Raw genomic sequence first — 19,474 nt, 5'->3', positions numbered from 1 at the left:
CCAGCCAAGTTTCAGTAACGGCCATAACATTGTAGTTCCACGTACTGATCCATGCTCTACGTTCATTCCCTTTATTCCTAATGCTCCTAGCATTGAAATAGACACATTTCAACCCATCTAACTGGCTACATTTATGATTTGTTGCCTGCCTGTCCTTCTTCACCGACTCAGAACACATAGCATCATGCCCTTGTCCTTCTACCCTAATCTCTGTACTCATATTCTGATTCCCACCCCCCTGCCAGACTAGAATAAACCCTCCCCAACAGCTCTAGCAAATCTGCCTGCCAGGCTATTGGTCCCTTTCCAGTTCAGGTGCAGCCCGTCCTATTTGTACAGGTCAGACCTTCCCCAGAAGAGATCACAATGATCCAGAAATCTGAACCCCTGCCCCCTGCAGCAACTCTTCAGCCACGCATTCATCTGCCATAACTTCCTGTTTATACTCACTTTGTTTTGTGGCACAGGCAGCAATCCCGAGATTACCACCCTTGAGGTCCTGCTTTTTAACTTCTTTCCTAACTCTCTATATTCCTCCTTCAGGACCTCATCCCTACTCCTATCTATGTCATTGGTCCCCACGCCATCTGGCTGCTCACCCTTTTTCCTCAGAATACCGAGAACCCGATCCGAGATATCGCGGACCCTGGCACCAGGGAGGCACCAGACCATCAGGGATTCTCGATCTCTCTCACAGAACCTCATATCTGTCCCCCTAACTATCGAATCTCCTATCACTGCTGCTGTCCTTTTTTCCCTCCTTCCTTTCTGAGCTGAGAGTCCAGTCTCGGTGCCAGAGATGCGAACACTACAGCTTGTCCCTGGTAGGTCGTCCCCACCAACAGTATCCAAAACAGTATACTTATTGTTGATGGGAACAGACACAGGGGTGCTCTGCTCTTTCTGTCTATTCCCCTTCCCTTTCCTGACAGTCGCCTAGTTACCTGTCTCCTGATTTTTAGGGGTCCCTGAAACTCTGATCTATTACTGCCTGTGCCTCCCGAATGATGTGAAATTCATCCAGCTCCAGCTCCAGTACCCTACCTTGGTTTGACAGGACCTGCAGCTGGATGCACCTTTTGCAGGTGTAGTCATGAGAGACAATTGTGCTGACCCTGACTTCCCACATCCTACAATCGGAGCACTGGACTGCCCTATCTACTGCCTCCATTACCAACTCCTAAGTTAATTAAATAAATTCAAGAAACTTACCCGGCCTTACTGGGATCAAGCTCGTCCTCCGCCTCTTCCCACCAAAACCTCTTGAGCCAAAGCCTCAAAGTTCCACACCGTCACTGGCCCACTCACTCACTGCCGCTCTCCACTGGAGTTCTATAATAGAATTCTCATATAGAATTCTCTAGAATTCTATAACATAATTATAAATTCTGTTAATTTATAACAGAATTATAAATAGAATTCTATAATTCTATTTATTATAGAATTGACTGTAATAAATCAATTCTAATCATGTCTCCCCATTAAAAGTACTTCGTGTTTCTATTTTGTGGCTGATCCTACATTGTCCCTCATTTTAATGGTTTTGCACTTTCACAGCTGGTCTAAATATTTTAAAAATATTTCCCAGTTGTCACATTTATATTCTGCCAGAAATTAATTTGTGATTATTTTCATAAAAAGCTGTACTTTCAAAATTCATTATTTGGTTTTGTATATATCTTTTACATAGTATAATATATTTTTGGAATAGTTTTTGTACCTTCTAAACTCCTACCGCTTTCTTTTATATACATTATTATAAGCTGAAAATGCTGTATTGGAGACCATTTTCCTGAAAGCTGCATAATGAGTATAATATTGTTTCCACTATGCTATTTATTAGCATTATGATCCCTCTTTTAGGTTTTCTGTGCTGCCTGTTGTTATCAAAAGTGTAAACTTCAATATCTGGAAAACAAAGAAGCCCGTGTTTGTGCTGACTGTTATTCTACCATCCAGAAAGGTAAGCTATTTAAGTAACTCTCAGTTGGTCCACTTTTTCAATATATTCTCATATTGTGAAGCACAATTACTTACTATTTCAAAAAGCTTGAATCACTGTTTTCCTTTTATAGAGAATGTTAGTTAATGAGAGACAAAAAATCAAAGCTTCTTTTCATTTTAACAAAACCCTTTGTAGTGAGCAATGGAGAGATATTTTCACCAAGGTGCTCTGAGAGTAGTCTTAGTAGATTTAAAACAGAATTCAGCAGACTGATTCGTTATGTTAGTGCACTTGATTTGAATAACACCCTTGTTTCTGAAGTTGACACATTTGTCCTGAACATGCTGGTAGGATATCAAAAGTAATAGATATTTGACTTGCACTTCAGATGTACTTTCTTTCATGGACGCCTCTCAAGTGCAGTGGGTGACTCAGTTCAGTGGATCTTGAGATTTTGGTTTTTTTTGTAGTTCTTATGCAAGGTACCATTTTATTTGCTGAAGCTTGGAATAATATTCACAGAGATGAATCTGCAAAGATATTGGCAAATAACACACATACTATCTCCAGTTTTCACATACTGATTGTGCTATAGTTGGCCTGAGAACCTGCTCATACCACTGGACCAATATATGGTATTGTGATAACTTATTAATTGGATTAGTCAAGGCAGTATGTTACTGAGCCTTGTCATAAAGTCCAAAACTCAAATCATAGTGTGTGCTCATTTACTGGATAGGCTTGAGTGCTAGTTTTCATATTTGCATGTTTATGGAGGAGAGACAAGCATCAATGTTTCCTACTCTTGAAGACTAATACTTTTTAAAATACTCCTGTGGACAAGAAGTGAATACAGGATGAGGATGAACATGGATTTTACTTCTGGGAAAAATACATCGTTAACATTTACTAACCAGCCACATTCATAGTGAATGAGTAACTGCAGCCATTACATCCTTATGTCAATAACTCCTTATTCCCACAAGGAATGCAGCATAACCCTTCTGCAGCATAACCTCCAAGGAGAAGTGATTTTATCAACATTTCAAATACCGTAGATTTCGCACTACAGAGCGCACCTGATTAAAAGCCGCTGGCTCTAATTTTAGAAAGAAAATCAATTTTGTACTTGTACAAGCCGCACCGGATTTTCGGCCGCAGGTGTCCCACGTTGTAATATGAGATATTTACACAGAAAGATATTACACGTGAGGATTTTTTAACTTTTAATTAAATCCATATGGTAACATAAACAAATACATATTGCAAATGCTTTTTTCGAACCGTGCCTGTAACGCGGCTACTTTTAAATATACGTTGCGTATACTTTTTTACTGAACAACATTCCAATATCTCCTAACGACTGGTAAAAAATATATATACTGCAGCCTACCAGGAAAAGTTATTGATCGCCTTTAACTTAAAAGCAGCGTTCGCTCAGATCTAATGCCGCTCGCCCCCCACCTTCCCGTTTATCGCAAACCGGTATTTCCCACAAGACGCGGCAAAACCGGATGTGACGTCATAGCATCCCGGGATGTAGTACAGAAAACAAATATAGTTAAAACACTTCTAACTTTAACTAGAAAATGAATTACTAAGCGAAAATATTATAAACTAAATAACTGCCATAAAGGCAGCACAATGCTTTTCTTCAATTGTTTTCCATGTTGATGAGGGTGAGTACAAATGACTGATTTACAATAATTTAATTGTGAAAGTGCGCTTGATTTATCGTACAATTTCATTGGACCTCTGTGAACTACTCATCAATTTTATTGGTCTACTGTTACGAGGCAAAATGTTTTTGGCGGCATGAAAAAAAATCATGCATTAGCCGCACCGTAGTAAAGGCCGCAGTGTTCAAAGCTGTTCAAAATGTGGGGAAAAAGTAGCGGCTTATAATCCGACATCTACGGTAATTCCTGTTGCATAAAGTGTTTTTCTTAATTGCATGGTGTTACAATTTTTACTTAACCTATTTGATAAACACTAATTTTATGTGAGGGTTTTTTGCTCAACATTCATATTTTAAAATCCAAATTTTATTACTTCTACTTCATTTTGCATTCTGTAAACCGTTCAAAATATTTTATGTTTGGTTAGCTTTATGATGACTGCCCAGCTTGTCTGTTGACATTGCTGTTACAGGGTATTGAGAATTCCCCATTGTAAAGGAGGCACTCACACCAAAAGGATTCTTGATCTTTATGGGCATCTTTCTTCTTGATCCACGCTAGTGACTGCATAATCTAGTCCTGTGTTCAGGCACTGTACCAGAAAAAGATGCAGTAGGTTCTCTGTTGATCAGCTAGCAATGGAGATTATAACTTTAAAAGAATTCTTACAAAAATGTCCTCCCATTGGTTTAATGTCAAAAGTCGAATGTTTAACACAAAAACCTGCAAAGAATTAAGCTTTAACATTCAGTTTCCCATGTACAGGGTACAATCACTTTTTGAGGCTCTAATGGTCTACTATAAAGTAGAAGAGGTAACAGTTTCAATATAAATTACAAGATGCAGAAGCAGCTGAAGGTCATGAAGATTTTACTCATGTACAGTTGCAAGGAAAAACTACCTGGTTTTCTGTATTAATTACTCATAAAATGTGGTCTGATCTTCATCTAAGTCACAATAGGCAAACACAATCTACTTAAACAAATAACACACAAACAATTGTACTTTTCATGTCTTTATTGAGCACGTTGTTTAATCGTTAACAGTCCAGGCTGGAAAAAGTATGTGAATCCTTGTGTTCAATAACTGTTAGAACCTCCTTTAGCAGCAGTTACCTCCACCAAGCATTTCTTGTAGCTGCTGATCAGATTTGCACAACAGCAAGGAGGAATTTTAGACCAATCTTCCATACAAAACTGTTTCAGTTTATCAGTATTTCTGGGATACCTTGCATGAACAGCCCCAGGTTATGCCACAGCATCTCAATTGCGTTAAGGTCTGGACTCTGACTTGGCCATTCCAAAACACAAATTTTCTTCATTTCAACCATTCTGTTGTTGATTTACTCTTTTGGTCATTGTCTTGTTGCATCATCCAACTTCTATTAAGCTTCAGGTGACAGACTGCCACCCTGACATTTTCCTGTAAAATGTCTTGATACAATTCAGAATTCATTGTTCCCTCAACGATTGCAAGCTGTCCAGGCCCTGAGGCAGCAAAACAGCCCCAAACCATGATGTTCCTTCCACAATGCTTCACAGTTGGGATGAGGTGTTGGCATTGATGTGCAGTACCCTGTTTCCTCCTAACATTGGTGCACATTTCTGCAAAAAAGTTCAACTTTTGTCTCATCTGCCACAGAACATTGTCTCAGAAGCATTGTAGAACATCCAGGTGGTCTTTTGCAAACTTGAGTCATGCAGGAATGTTTCTTTCAGAGAGCAGTGGTTTCTTCCGTGGTGTCCTTCCATGAACACCTTTCTTGTTCAGTATTTTTCTTACAGTGGACACATGAACAGAGACTTTAGCACATCCTAGACATTTCTGGTGATCTTTTGCAGTTACCCTTGGGTACTCTTTCAACTCCAGCATTGCACGTTGTGCTCTTGGTGTGATCTTTACAGGTTGCCCACTCTTAGGAGAGTAGCAACAGTACTACATTTCCTTCATTTAGTTACAGTGGACTGACGAACACTTGGGTCTTTAGAAATGTTTTTGTAGCCTTTTCCAGTTTCATGCATCTCTATAATACCTTTAAGGCCCTCTGAAAATTGTTTTGATCGAAGCATGGTGCACATAAACAGATCTTTGTTGAGAAGAGTAGGCTCTGTCAGTAACCTGACTTTGTCTTTATAATTCAGGGCACCTCTACAACCCACACCTCCAATCTCATCTCATTGATTGGAACACCTGACTCCAAATAGCTTTCGTTAAGGGCATTACCCCAAAGGCTCTCATACTTCTTTTGAACGTAGACTGTGGTTGTTTAAATGGTGTACTCAGTACTGATGAGAAGAAGTACAATTGTTTGTGTGTTAATAGTTTAGGCAGATTTTGTGTATTATTGTGACAGCTGAAGATCAAGCCACATTTTATGAGTAATTATTGCAGAAAACCAGGTAATTGCAAAGGGTTCACAAACTTTTTCTTGCGCATGTATGTGTTAGAGTCTGTTTGTCTCTACAGCGCAAGAACAATAGCAGAGTAATAGGATTAAATGTTTTTTACTGAATCATGTTAGCAGAGTGGGCAATTGACAGTATCTCAGCAAGAACTGGACCGATGAGACAAAAATGTGCACTCCAAAGTTTGCGCAAAAAGAGAGATCTTCCTATGGGAGGCTCAGTTGATTCACAGTGTGCTCAATAGGCTGCATGTGCACTTGCCACATTCTGGCAATAGATCCAATATGTTATAGAGTCATAAAACCCTTCAGCCCTTCTAGTCCATGCCAAATCTCATCTACCTGCACCTGAACCATAACCCTCCATACCTCTTCCACCCATGTACCTACCCAAACTTCTCTTAAATGTTGAAATTGAACTTGCATCCACCACTAACTAAGGCAGCTTGTTCCACACACTCTCAGCACCCTCTGAGTGAAGTTTCTGGTTTCCTCCAGCACTAGTCTCACCTAAACTCAGAGGAAAAAACCTACATGTATTTACCCATCATTGCCTTTCATAATTGTGTATACCTCATCCTCCTACGCTGTAGGAAATCAAGTTCTAATTATTCAACCTTTCCCTATAACTCAGGACCTCAAGTCCCGGCAACATCCTTGTAAATTTTTATTAAATTGTTATTGAAGTTTTCCCAGGTATTTTTTCCCTTTGGATCACAGGGATATCTGAACTGCTACAATTCAGTTGTATTATATGTATCCTGTCCACAGCCTCCTTGGGTCATGAGAATGTTGATTACACTGGAAGATGATTACAAAGAATATTTGCAGCAGGCCTTTTTAAATTTTCCATTGTAGTTTTCACTTAAAATATATTAGCATTTCACACTCCTTCATACTAATTTTAAAATATAGGTACTGAACTGAATTTTATAAAAGAAAATAATGGTGTGTATGTATTAACCATGGTTGTACTAGGGATAAAATACAAGAAATAGCTTCCTCTTGCTTGCTTCTGATGCAGTGTCTTTACAAGACAGGTGACCCTGACCATTGTCCTATTAAAAGGATCTTCTGCTCAGTGTCTGAGAAGCAGGAACCATTGATTGTGTTACTCACAACTTGCCTTCTGCTTCATCCACCACCTGCATTCTGTGGCTTCACTGTAACCCAAGTAGGGAGGCTAACAGGTGCCTAAGGGTGACCTGGAGGTAGCTGTGGTTAATGGTAACCTCATTACCCAAAGCAAATGCTCCACAGCCGAATGTAGTTTATCCTCATACCCAGGAGCATGAGAGGAGTCAGACAAGATTGTATCTTTTCACCCGACATATTCAACCTGTCTAGTGAAAATATCTTGAGAAATACCAAAGACATCAAAGGACTCACAATTGGAGGCCATAATATAAATAACATCAGATATGCTGATGACATCGTACTAATAGCTGACTTAGAAACAAAACTTCAAGAACTACTCACTATAGTGGCAGCAGAAAGTAATCGCAGAGGCCTCTCAATCAACATCAAGAAGACAGAAAGCATGGTCACCTCCAGAAAGACAAACATCCCACAATGTGTGATCAAGATGGGAAATAAAAAAACATCAAACAAGTCAACAAATTCAAATATCTTGGCAGCCAAATAACAAGATGGCAGATGCAACACAGATATCAAATACAGAATAGCAATGGCGAAAGAAGCTTTCCAGAAAATGAAGACCATATTAACAGACAGGAAGATGAGCATGTACACTAAAAACAGAATACTGCAGTGCTACATTTATTCTATCCTGACTTATGGAAGTGAATGCTGGACCATTTCCCCAGCAATGGAAAAGAGACTAGAAGCAGCTGAATTATGGTTCTACAGGAGACTTAAAAATGTCATGGACTACACACACATCAAATGAAGAAGTTCTCAGAAGAGCCCAAGCAGTTAGATCACTCATACCGACAATAAGAGGAAGGCAACTCAGATTCCTAGGGCACATCATGCGGAAAGATGAACTAAAAAAACATACTCTCTGGAAAGATCGAGGGAGACCTCGGCTTATGTACATCAAAAGCCTAGCCAGGTGGCTACGCATTGAGGAAATGGAAGTCATCCAAAGAACAAGGGATAGATCTGTATGGAAAACCATGGTCACCAACGTCTGCATCGGATATGGTACCCAGACAGACAGTGGTATATGTGCATGGAACACGCTGCCGGGGGTGGTGGTAGAGGCAGATACATTAGGGACATTTAAGAGATTCTTAGATGGGCACATGGATGTTAGAAAAATGGAGGTCTACGTAGGAGAGAACTATTCAGAGTTTGATCTCAGAATTGATAAATAGTGGACACAACATTTGGGCCGAAGGGCCTGTATTGTGCTATAGTGTTCTATGATCTATATTTTGCACAGGTTTCGAGTTTCAGATGATAAGGAATATGAGAATGCTGTGTGGTAAAAGCTCGTCCATAAACAAGTTGATTATTGAAATTAAGATTCAGTCTTAAAAGTAAGTTTCTTGAATTCATAGTGTTTATATTATCAACAAAAGAGTTACCATTTTGTTTTTAATTTGTTCTCTCTAAACAAGGCAGTCCAAGCCAATTTGTTTTGTTCTTCAGAGTTCAAAGTACATTTATCAAAGACAAAGATGTTATCAAAGACAACATCTGCCGGAAGTAAATTCCTTGTATGTGCATAGGTACTTGGCGATTAAAGTCTGATTCTGATTCTGATTATCAAAGTATGCATACTCTATACAACCTTGAGATTTGTCTCCTTTCAGACAGCCATAAATCAAAGAAACCCAGTAGCACCTATTAAAAAGAAGCCCGTCAAACACCCAATGTGCAGAAAAATAAATTGTACAGATTATAAAAGTAAGCAAATACCATTAAGAACTGAAATTCATGAAAGTTTGTCCACTGCCACAAAACCAGTCATTACCGCAGCTGATTCAGGAGCCGGTTAGTTGGAGGCCTTGACCCTCAATTCAGCACACAGATGAGTATTTTCTTTATAGGGACAATTTATGTAGAGTTATACAGTAAGAAAGCATGTTTTTCTAATTTTTCATTACTTTTATCTCCAGATATTTTCATACTTAGCACTCAGTTATTGTGGGTTCATTGTGCATGTTGTTGCACAAGCTGTAAGTGGTCATTTTAGGTGAGGAATGCTCGTGTTGCAAAGTGGAGTTTTCCATTGTTAATATTAGAACAGTTCTTTGTACTAAAGTACAGAGTTGCACAAAATTGTTCACTTTAATTCCAACCTAGAATGCCATTGACATTTGAGTAAAGGATTGAGAGTTTAGAACTGAATTTGGGATGATTTTCTGACATTCAGAGTTAATTGAATATGGTGAGGCTTAATATAGACAAACCATAGTTGATTTAAAATGGAAACCATCATTTCATTTCTTTGAAATAATTATGAATCCATTTCACAGATATGAAATGTCTAATTACACTGGACAACAAATTATTTCAAGAGTTGCTTCCTCAATAATTTTTTTGTTTGTGATAGACCACTTGAAGCTGAACATAAATATAATTTCAGACTACTTGTATCACATAGGCATTCAAAGAAACAAAAAATTAACTTTTATTGAATATAATATGTTTAATTGACATTTTGGCAATAGTTTAAGTTAAAAATGAATCCGATTTAGAATTAGAATCAGTTTTATTATCACCAGCATGTGTTGTGAAATTTGTTAATTAATGTTCATGATTTTCATTTGTACTCAGTGTGTGAGACCTCTTGCTTAAGTGTCCAACAATAATCAGCCAGCTGTGATGGATTCCAGTTGCCCAGATACAGTTTCTCTATGACTACAATATTTTCACCATGCTTGTCACTGACAGATTTTCAGGGAAGAAGTCTAAATAGGAATGCAGAAAATGAATCTTTAGTGATATGTTGCACTTCATGATTTTGTATGCTTGAAGCATGTTGTCAACCAGCTGCACATATTTCTTAATCTTGGCATCAGTTATTCTGACTTGAATTATGAATTGAAATAACAAATACAGGCAAATTTTTTTAAAAATGATGCGTGATAGGGAAAGTTCATGGTGATTTTCATGATCCGCAGTCCAAAATCCATAAGATACACTCAAAGGTATTCAGTAAACAAAATCTTTGTTGTCCAGTTAACACCGAGTTCTTTAAAATGCGTGTATTTTTCTTTATGTAGGTAGTTCTGTTTGGATGCATTGATCTGCTCTTTTTCACATGCATTTAGGCTATCTTTATATTGAAATGTAAAAGATGACTTGAAGCTGTGTACAGATTTACACCAAAATGTACTGTTTTTCATTTACTAGTTATGAACTTTATAATGTATTAACATGAAGATCAAGCTTTAAATGTTTTAGCCAAGATAAGGAAAGCTTTATTGCATTTCAGCTATGTAGTTAGTTTTATTCAACCTATATGAAGGGCTAAGATCCAGGCTCAGATACAGTACTGTGCAAAAGTATTAAGCACCCTAGATTTTTTATATGGTTACAGGTGGTATGGCCTCCATAGAGCCCTGATCTCAACATCATTGAGGCTGTCTGGGATTACCTGGAGAGCCAGAAGCAAGCGAGACAGCCAAAGTCTGTAGAAGAACTGTGGCAGGTTCTCCAAGATGCTTGGAACAACCTACCAGCCAATTTTCTCATAAAACTGCACTGCATTGTGCTTAAGATAATTGATGCATTATTAAAGACAAAGGGTGGTCACATCAAATATTAATTTGACTTAGTTTTTATTTTACTGCTTACTGCTCTTGCTAGTGATTTTTTTGATATTTAGAAACTTTTCATATTTTTAAAAGCATCTTTGCTTTACATAACTTTTTTACAAGTGCTTAAGACTTTTACACAGTATTGTAAATGGGAATTGGCATGGTGTCGCAGAAAGATACAACACATCAAATAGTGAGTCTGTGCCAGCCATCAGTTGTCCACAATAATCTTATGTTACTGCTATCATCCCCAAATTATTGTCAACTGGCAAGAAAAGATTTTTATTTTGAATGCATTTTATTTAAGTTGTTATCTTGTTCTATTTGAATGCCTGTAGTTAAACTTTAAAGGTGGGCATCAAAGTCAAATTTAGACAATGGCACATAGGAGCAGAATAAGGTCATTCAGCCCTTTGAGTTTGCTGCACTGTTCATTCATAGCTGATTTATTATCCCTCTCAATCTCATTCTCCTGCCTTCTCCCCATAGCCTTTGATGCCCTGACTAATCAAGAAGCTATCAACCTCCGCTTTATATATACATATCCAATGACGTGGCCTCCACAGCCATCTGTGGTAATGAATTCCACAGATCCACTACCCTCTGGCTAACAAAATCCCTCCTCATCTCTGTTCTAAATGGATGCCCCTCTATTCTGGGGCTGTGCTCTCTGGTCATAGGCTCCCCACTATAGGAAACATCCTCTCCACATCCACTTTGACTAGCTGTCAGTATTCAATAGGTCTCAGTTCTCCTAAACTCCACAAGTACAGCCCCAGACCCTTCAAGCATTCCTCATACGTTGATCCTTTCATTTCGAGAATCATTCTCGTGAACCTGTACACTGTCCAATTCTAGCACATCTTTTCTTAGATAAGGAGCCCAAAACTGCTCACAATATTCCGAGAGTGGTCTGACCAATGCCTGAGAAAACCTCCTTGCTTTTATATTCTAGTCCTCTGAAATAAGTGTCACATTGCATTTGCCTGCAAGTTAGCCTTTAGGGCATCCTGAATGATGACTCCTAAGTCCCTTCATGCCTCTGATTTTTGAATTTTTTCTTCGTTTAGGAAATAGTCTGTGTTATTCCTTCTACCAAAGTGCATGACCATACATTTCCCTACACTATATTCCATCTGCTCCTTCTTTGCCTATTGACTTAATCTGTCTTAAGTCCTTCACAGATCCTTGTGGAACATCACTAGTCACTGACAGCCAACCACAGGTCCCCTTTATTCCCACTCTTTGCCCCCTGCCAGTCAACCGATCTGACCATGCTAGAATCATTCCTGTAATTATCTTGTTAAGCAGCACCTTGTCAAAGGCATTCTGAAAATTCAAGTAAATAACATCCACTGACTCTCCTTTGTCTATTTTGCTTGTTATTTCCTCAAATAATTCCAATAGATTTTTCAGGCAAGATTTGTCCTGAAGGAAGCCATATTGATTTTAGCCTATTTTATCATATGCCTCCAAGTATCCTGAAACTTCATCCTTAATATTGGATTCCAATATCTGAGGTTAGGCTGTTACGTACCCCATAACTGGGTCACTTACCAGCAAAGATAGAGAGGTCCGTTGAAGTCTGATGGTACTAATTTTAACAGTATTTATTAGTAAAGATTCACAAAAATAATATCAATGCAAACATACAGATAATATACGTTGTCAATACTAAATCTAAAGGTGCGGGTATAATAATAATAAGAAATAAGCTCTATCGTTGTCTAGGGGATAATGAATTGTCCGATGGAAATGTACAGTTCACTGCAGTTCCACAAGCTGCCGTCTTTTGGTTGTCGCTGTGTTGCACTTTGTTGGAGAGAGAGAGAAATAGGAATAGAATGGGAACAGTTACCCTGCGGGTTTTCCAACCTTTATGAGTTCGATCCGTCAGAGTCTCGTTGGGGGGTGGTCGTTCACTTGTGGCCTCTCCTTTAGCTAAAGCCGTTCTTCCGTGGTAAGGCCACCAATCCCAGGCAAGGGAAGGACGCACACGAGCCCCCCACTGGCTGTCGCTATTAAACGCTGTCACAGGATTTCTAGCGTGTCTTCTGGTGCGTCTGAGGGGCTGTTCCCACAGACCCTCTTTTTATCCTGACTCACAGGGTCTCAGGTGTCAATCAAGTTGGGGATGATGCAATCCCTCCACCAACCTCCTCCTTGGTTCATTGCCTGGGGCGTCGATGCATCGTCCAGGATGCAATACACAAGTCCGTCTCCAAGAGACAATAGCCGGCATCAATAGGTCCGACTCTCGGAGGCCAAGGCCTTGAGGATTCGGCATATCTTTCTCTCATTTCCTGGGTCTCCTGAATTGACTCAATAGTGATCTTACGATTCTCACAAAGGAGGGGGCTACCCCCGCACCCTTCGGCCCCTCAGAGCTGTGGTACATTCATAACAAGGCTACCTAGCCTTTAATTTCCTTTCTTCTGCTTCCCTTCTTAAAGAGTGGAGTAACATTTGCAATTTTTTAGTCCTCTGGAACCATTCCAGAATCTAGTGATTCTTTGAAGATCATAACGAATGCCCCCACGATCTCTTCAGCTACCTTTTTCAGAATTCTGAGTTGTAGTCTATCTAGTCCAGGTGATTTATCGATCATCAGACCTTCTAATGTTTACTTGGCCAGAGTGTTACCATATCAGTGTTACTGTTTAGTTTCGGCTTTAAAGTAATGGCTTGCCTAAAATATGTCATTTTAAATGCATTTATTTAAATGACTGTCATTATTAACAAGAATTATATGCATAATCAAAGAACTTGCATTGTTAAGTGTTGACTACACTTACAGAACTGTTGAAGCTTGGTAAATACTTGCAACATAAAAAAGTGATTCTAAATTATTCCATCATTAAAAATTGAATTAAGCTTTCAATCCTATGCTCTCAATGATGTAGAAATCATAAATGGATTGCTCTGTGGTATGTTAGGTTTGACTCCAAGCACAAATTATAAACAATATTATTTTTTAAGTGTATGTTATCAAAATGGCCGCTTTTTACACTGATTTGTATTAGGTAACTGGCAAAGACTAATAAATTCAGGATGTTTATTTCTTGTTCTATTGTATAATGGCTTAACATGAAAATTTAACCTAAGTTTATTCTACATCTGCAATGTTAGCTGATCCAAATTGGAATGGCATTTGGCTCAATGCCATTGCCCCTTGATGTTGTCTAGGAGAAATAATTACTCATCTGTTCAATGATGGCTATGAGTAACAAAATGTTGGAAGCACTCAATTGGTCAGACAATGCCTGTGAAGACATATTATTAGGTAGGGGCAGATGCTTTAGGATCAATAATCTTTTATCAGACCAAGGCAGTGACAGTGGAAAAACCTTCCCATGATTTGAACAACCATTAGCCTCTTCTTCTCCTGGAGCTGTGTTCCATTATTGAGCCCATTTTCATGGAAGACAGAGGAAGAAACGGAAAAAAAAACATGACAATCAGTCATGAAGATAGTTCACCATTTTCCCCTTGTTCCTTGAGGAAAAAAATACAGAAAATGGGCTTCATAAGTTTTATAAATCTTCGTAAGCTCTGCTCTCCACATTTCCTTCATTGCTTTGCAGAGAAAAATCTGTGCAATATGTTTGAATGTGATATATTCAGTTCTGTATGTGAAAATGAAGAGTTACCAAGGACCACAGTGATAGATCATAAAAGTACACAAGGTAAATTAAAATTATGATTATTATAGCTTATCTATATCAGCTAGGTGGACAAATCTAATCACAAATCTTGCAAACTATGACATGGGATACTACTCTTGGACTAAGTTTTCACTTTCAAGTAACAGTTTACAAATCTTTTATCCAAATAATTCTCAATTCAGTTTGACGTTATTGATATAGATTTAAATTTTTGTATGAAGTTTATATTTTAGTTGGAAGGAAGCAATGCAATAAGACGTCTAAAGGGTGTATTTTCCTTTTGGCACAAGTTCTAAATACTAGACTTGTATGATGGGATTGTACTTCAACTAACATGAACAACTTTTCAGAACATTTCACTTAGTAATTTTGTGAAGAGTTCAGACCAGCTACTTTTCACTATCTTGGTACATGTAACGATAATAAACCAATGCCAATACCAATAAACTATTTGGTCTTTTGCAGCTCACGCATTTAAGACAATGATGAGTCCAACTGGTCCAAGCCCTAACCCTAATATTCCATCAGAATACTGTTCCACTGTTCCACCTCTACAACAAGCTCAGGCATCTGGCACCCTCAACTCCCCTCCCCCCACTGTCATGGTACCTGTTTCGGTACTAAAACACCCGAGAGACGAAAGCTCAGGTATTCCTTTTGGTTTTATTTGATTTTACTTTGTTCATCTCGTAAAAACAAATATATGAAAATTTGTGTTCTATTAAAAGAAATTCAGGTTTTAATTTCATAGTACCATTGACATCTTCATTGAGTTTTATACAGAAATATTGTATTTACTTTGGTGGTTATTTACATGTTGGTACCGAAGTACAGAACAACTTATTTTCTTCATTGTCAGCTAAAGTACTTCCACAGTCAGCGAGATTCAGAATAAATGAATCCCTAATCTAGCAGATGTTCTTCAGCTCTGGCCTTTTGTTTCACCAATGCACATATGTAAGGTTCACTCTTTGATTCTTCTCATGTCCTTGGGTTGTTCTCATTATCTTTGGATTCATGCCTTCTGGATTGTGTACTGAGCCAGTTGAATACATTATTGCTGGGATGCTTGGTGTCAAGAAAGTTGGCACAAGAGCGTAGTGGTTATCCCAACACTTTACAATACAGGTGACCCGGGTTCAATTCCCAGCCCTGCCTGGAAGGAGATTATACGTTCTCCCCGTGACTGCATCAGTTTCCTCCGGGTGCTATGGTTTCCTTCCACCGTCCAAAGACGTACTGGTTTGTAGGTTAATTGATGATTATAAATTGTGCCGTGATTAGACTAGGATCGTTGGGTGGTATGGCTTGAAGGGCCAGAAAGGCCTATTCTGTGCTGTATCTCAATGAATTAATAAAGTCTTGATTCAGCTACTCTGATTTAGATTTGGATCCAGTTTTGAAAGGATAGCTTTCACAGTGGCAGCCATGAGGTATGACGTCCAGTAGAGGCGTAAAGTAATGAACGTCAAGGAGAGCTAGAGTGCTATACCTGCTTGATGTTGTAAAGCACGATGTAAGTTATACAAATGTTCTGCTCTGTACCATGACTACATAACTTAGAATTGTAGATATATCTAGTTTATGCACATAATGATAGTTTCTGCTATTCCAAGAAAAATAATTGAAAATTAGGCTTCATTAGTAAAGCTGATCAACACCTCCAGCGAACACACACAAAACACTGGAGGAACTCAGGAGGCTAGGCAGTATCTATGGAAAAGAGTAAACAATTGATGTTTCGGGCCGAGACCCATCATCGGGGCAGGAGTAAAAAAAAGGTGAGAAATCAGAGTAAGAAGGTGGGGGAGGGGAGAAAGTACAAGGTGGTACTTCCTGCCATCTCCCCACCTTCTTACTCTGATTTCTCATCTTTCTTTTCCAGTCCTGATGACGGGTCTTGGCCCAAAACATTGATGTACTCTGTTTCATAGATACTGTCTGGCCTGCTGAGTTTCTCCAGCATTCTGTGTGTGTTGCTTGGATTTCCAGCATCTACAGACTTTCTCGAGTTTGTAATACCTTCAGCCACTAATCCACACTCCACACTGTCAATCACCACTACTTTACCATTTCCTGTCAGTCACCTTGTATACAGATGCACCTGTGCCTAGTGCCACTTTATGGATATACAGTCAGTCTATGTAATGATCTATCTTCTGCATTTATATTTATTGTATCTTTTATTATTATTGTGTTCTTTATTTTTCTTGTGCTGCATCAGATCCAGGTAACAATTATTTCATTCTCTTTTACATTTGTGTACTGGAAATGACATTAAACAATCTTAAATATATTTTCTGTCCCAGTATCTCCCTTCCTAATAAACATCTGCCCAGTATATTCCTCAGTATGATTGCAGGTCCTCTGTATACAGCTTACCAAGAACTTTCAGAATAAAGAGAGGAAATGTTAATATTTTTGTTAAGGTTAGAATTGCTGACTTTTCCTAAACCTTACTTTTATTATCCTTAATTATTTGGATGGAGGTGCGGAGTTATTGACGCTACTGTGTATATTTGATATAATGCAATGGCCCATGTTGGTTAGGTTTTTTCTTTTTTTGGGGGGGGTTCTTATTTCTCCATTTTTTTGTAACTACTATGAATTTGGGAGGTTATTATATATGGATTATCATCTATTTGTATTTATACCTTAACCTATTAATTATGTATGTACTCTCAAGCTCTTTGTATTCGTGTTTCATTTACGTTTGTTTAAAATTAATAAAAAGATTTAAAAAGAAAGGTTAGAATTGGATTTCTTGAATAGCTGCTTATTATACCAACAGCTATTGGTGTGTTGAAAGCTTGTACATTGAAAGGTGAAGCTATTTCATTTTATGTTTTTATTTAGAGATACAGCGGGGAACAGGCCTTTCCAGCCCGATGAGCCGTGCTGCCCAGCAACCCACCTATTTAACCCTAACCTAATTACAGGACAATTTACAATGACCAATTAACCTACTCACCGGTATGTCTTTAGACTGTGGGAGGAAACCCACACAGTCACAGGGAGAATGTTCAAACTCCTTACAGACGCCACCAGAATTGAACTCAGAACTGCGCCCGAGCTATAATAGCGTCGCACATTCCCATTAGACTTTTTTTTGCATGTCTTTAGAGTTTTATGTTTCCCACCTTCTACTAAGGTAATTTACATATGTGCTTTTTTAAGACCATAAGACAAGGGGGCAGAAGTCAGCCATTCGGCCCATCGAGTCTGCTCTGCCATTTCATCATGAACTGATCCAATCTCCCTTTAGTCCCATTCCCCCACCTTCTCCCCATAACTTTGATGCTGTGACTACTCAGATACCTATCAATTTCTGCCTTAAATACACCCAATGACTTGGCCTCCACTGAAGCCCGTGGCAACAAATTCCATAGATTCACCATACTCTGGCTAAAAATTTTTTTTCGCATCTCTGTTCTGAATGGGCGCCCTGCAATCCTCAAGTCATATCCTCTCGTACTAGACTCCCCCACCATGGGAAAAAACTTTGCCACATCCACTCTGTCCATGCCTTTCAACATTCGAAATGTTTCTATGACGTCCTCCCTCATTCTTCTAAACTCCAAGGAGTACAGTCCAAGAGCGGTCAAATGTTCCTCATATGTTAACCCTCTCATTCTCGGAATCATTCTAGTGAATCTTCTCTGAGCCCTCTCCAATGTCAGCACATCCTTTATTAAATAAGGAGCCCAAAACTGCACACAGTATTCCAAGTGAGGTCTTTCCAGTGCCTTATAGAGCCTCAACATCACATCCCTGCTCCTATACTCTATTCCTCTAGAAATGAATGCCAACATTGCATTCGCCTTCTTCACCACGGACTCAACCTGGAGGTTAACCTTAAGGGTATCCTGCACGAGGACTCCCAAGTCCCGTTGCATCTCAGAACTTTGAATTCGCTCCCCATTTAAATAATAGTCTGCCCGTTTATTTCTTCTATCAAAGTGCATGACTGTTCACTTTCCGACATTGTAATTCATTTGCCACTTCTTTGCCCATTCCCCCAGTCTATCCAAGTCTCTCTGCAGACTCTCTGTTTCCTCAGCACTACCGGCACCTCCACCTATCTTTGTATCAGAGCTTCATCTGACCAGGAAACGCGGTATAATTCAGTCAGCTTTAATATAAGGTATTAGAAGAATGAACTCTTATTGTAGTGCGGTGACTTTTTCTGCTTCTTTCATCAGCCATCCTGTGGCCTGGGTTAAGTTGTCATTTACAAGTAGTCTTGTGCTTTAGGCTGATGTGCATTTGGTTATTTAGTAATAACCAAAAAGCAGGTGATTTTGATCATGTTTACCTTCGCTGCTTGTGAAGGTCAATATCTAAATTACCATCACAGTCATACAACACAAATGGCCCTTCTCCTCCCCCCCCCCCCCCCCGAGGTTGTGCCAACTATCAGGCACCCACTTATACTGATCCTACAAGATCCCATTTTACTGTCCCTACATTCCCATTTACACCCCAAAGATTAAAGAACTCATCAACAAACGTACAGCCAATTGAACTACCAACCTGCATTTCTTTGGCATGTGGAGGGAAATTGGAGCACCCGAAGGAGATCCACATGTGAGACTTCAGACAGATTGGCCCAGAAGTCAGGATTTAACTCCTTTGGGAAACAGCAGCTTCACTGGCCATGCCACTGAGTTGCCAAACTTTTTTAAAAATTTACTTTCACTGGTATTCTTTGCCTCTAGAAGTATTTTCTATGTTGGTTTTTCATTCGACCTATTTTCATTCAAAGGCAGCAATAGTCTAATAGTGTCCAGCTGAGGCAGAATGTTGGCATAGAACAGTGCAGCGCTGTTTGTGCCCTTCAGCCCATGATGTTATGTCAACCTTTATAAATCTACTCCACAATCAGTCTAACTCTTCCCTCTAACATAGCCCACAACCCTTCATTTTCCTTTCACCTGTGTACCCATCCAAGAGTTTCTTGGATGTTCCTATTGTATCAGCCTCTACCAGCACCCCCGGCAGTACGCTCCAGGCACCCACCATTCTCAGAGTAAAAGAGCCTGCCTTTG

At 39.1% G+C, this 19,474-nt stretch overlaps 1 protein-coding gene across 5 annotated transcripts in view; it reads left to right on the top strand.

The window, feature by feature from the left end:
• The window catches only part of zfyve16 (zinc finger, FYVE domain containing 16), an 81,818-nt gene that overhangs the window by 21,100 nt on the left and 41,244 nt on the right, over positions 1 to 19,474 (top strand). For 4 of the 5 annotated variants that reach the window (XM_073067407.1, XM_073067399.1, XM_073067392.1 and 1 more), the window contains exons 5-6: positions 1,864 to 1,963; positions 14,892 to 15,074. In XM_073067407.1, the coding sequence (XP_072923508.1) occupies positions 1,864 to 1,963; positions 14,892 to 15,074 (283 nt within the window). The remainder of the gene's footprint in view (positions 1 to 1,863; positions 1,964 to 14,891; positions 15,075 to 19,474) is intronic. The other variant, XM_073067415.1, reaches the window with a different exon arrangement.

Source organism: Hemitrygon akajei, chromosome 2 (genome assembly GCF_048418815.1).
Source record: "Hemitrygon akajei chromosome 2, sHemAka1.3, whole genome shotgun sequence".
Classification (NCBI taxonomy): Eukaryota; Metazoa; Chordata; class Chondrichthyes; order Myliobatiformes; family Dasyatidae; genus Hemitrygon; species Hemitrygon akajei.
This window is presented reverse-complemented; position numbering and strand designations above follow the sequence as displayed.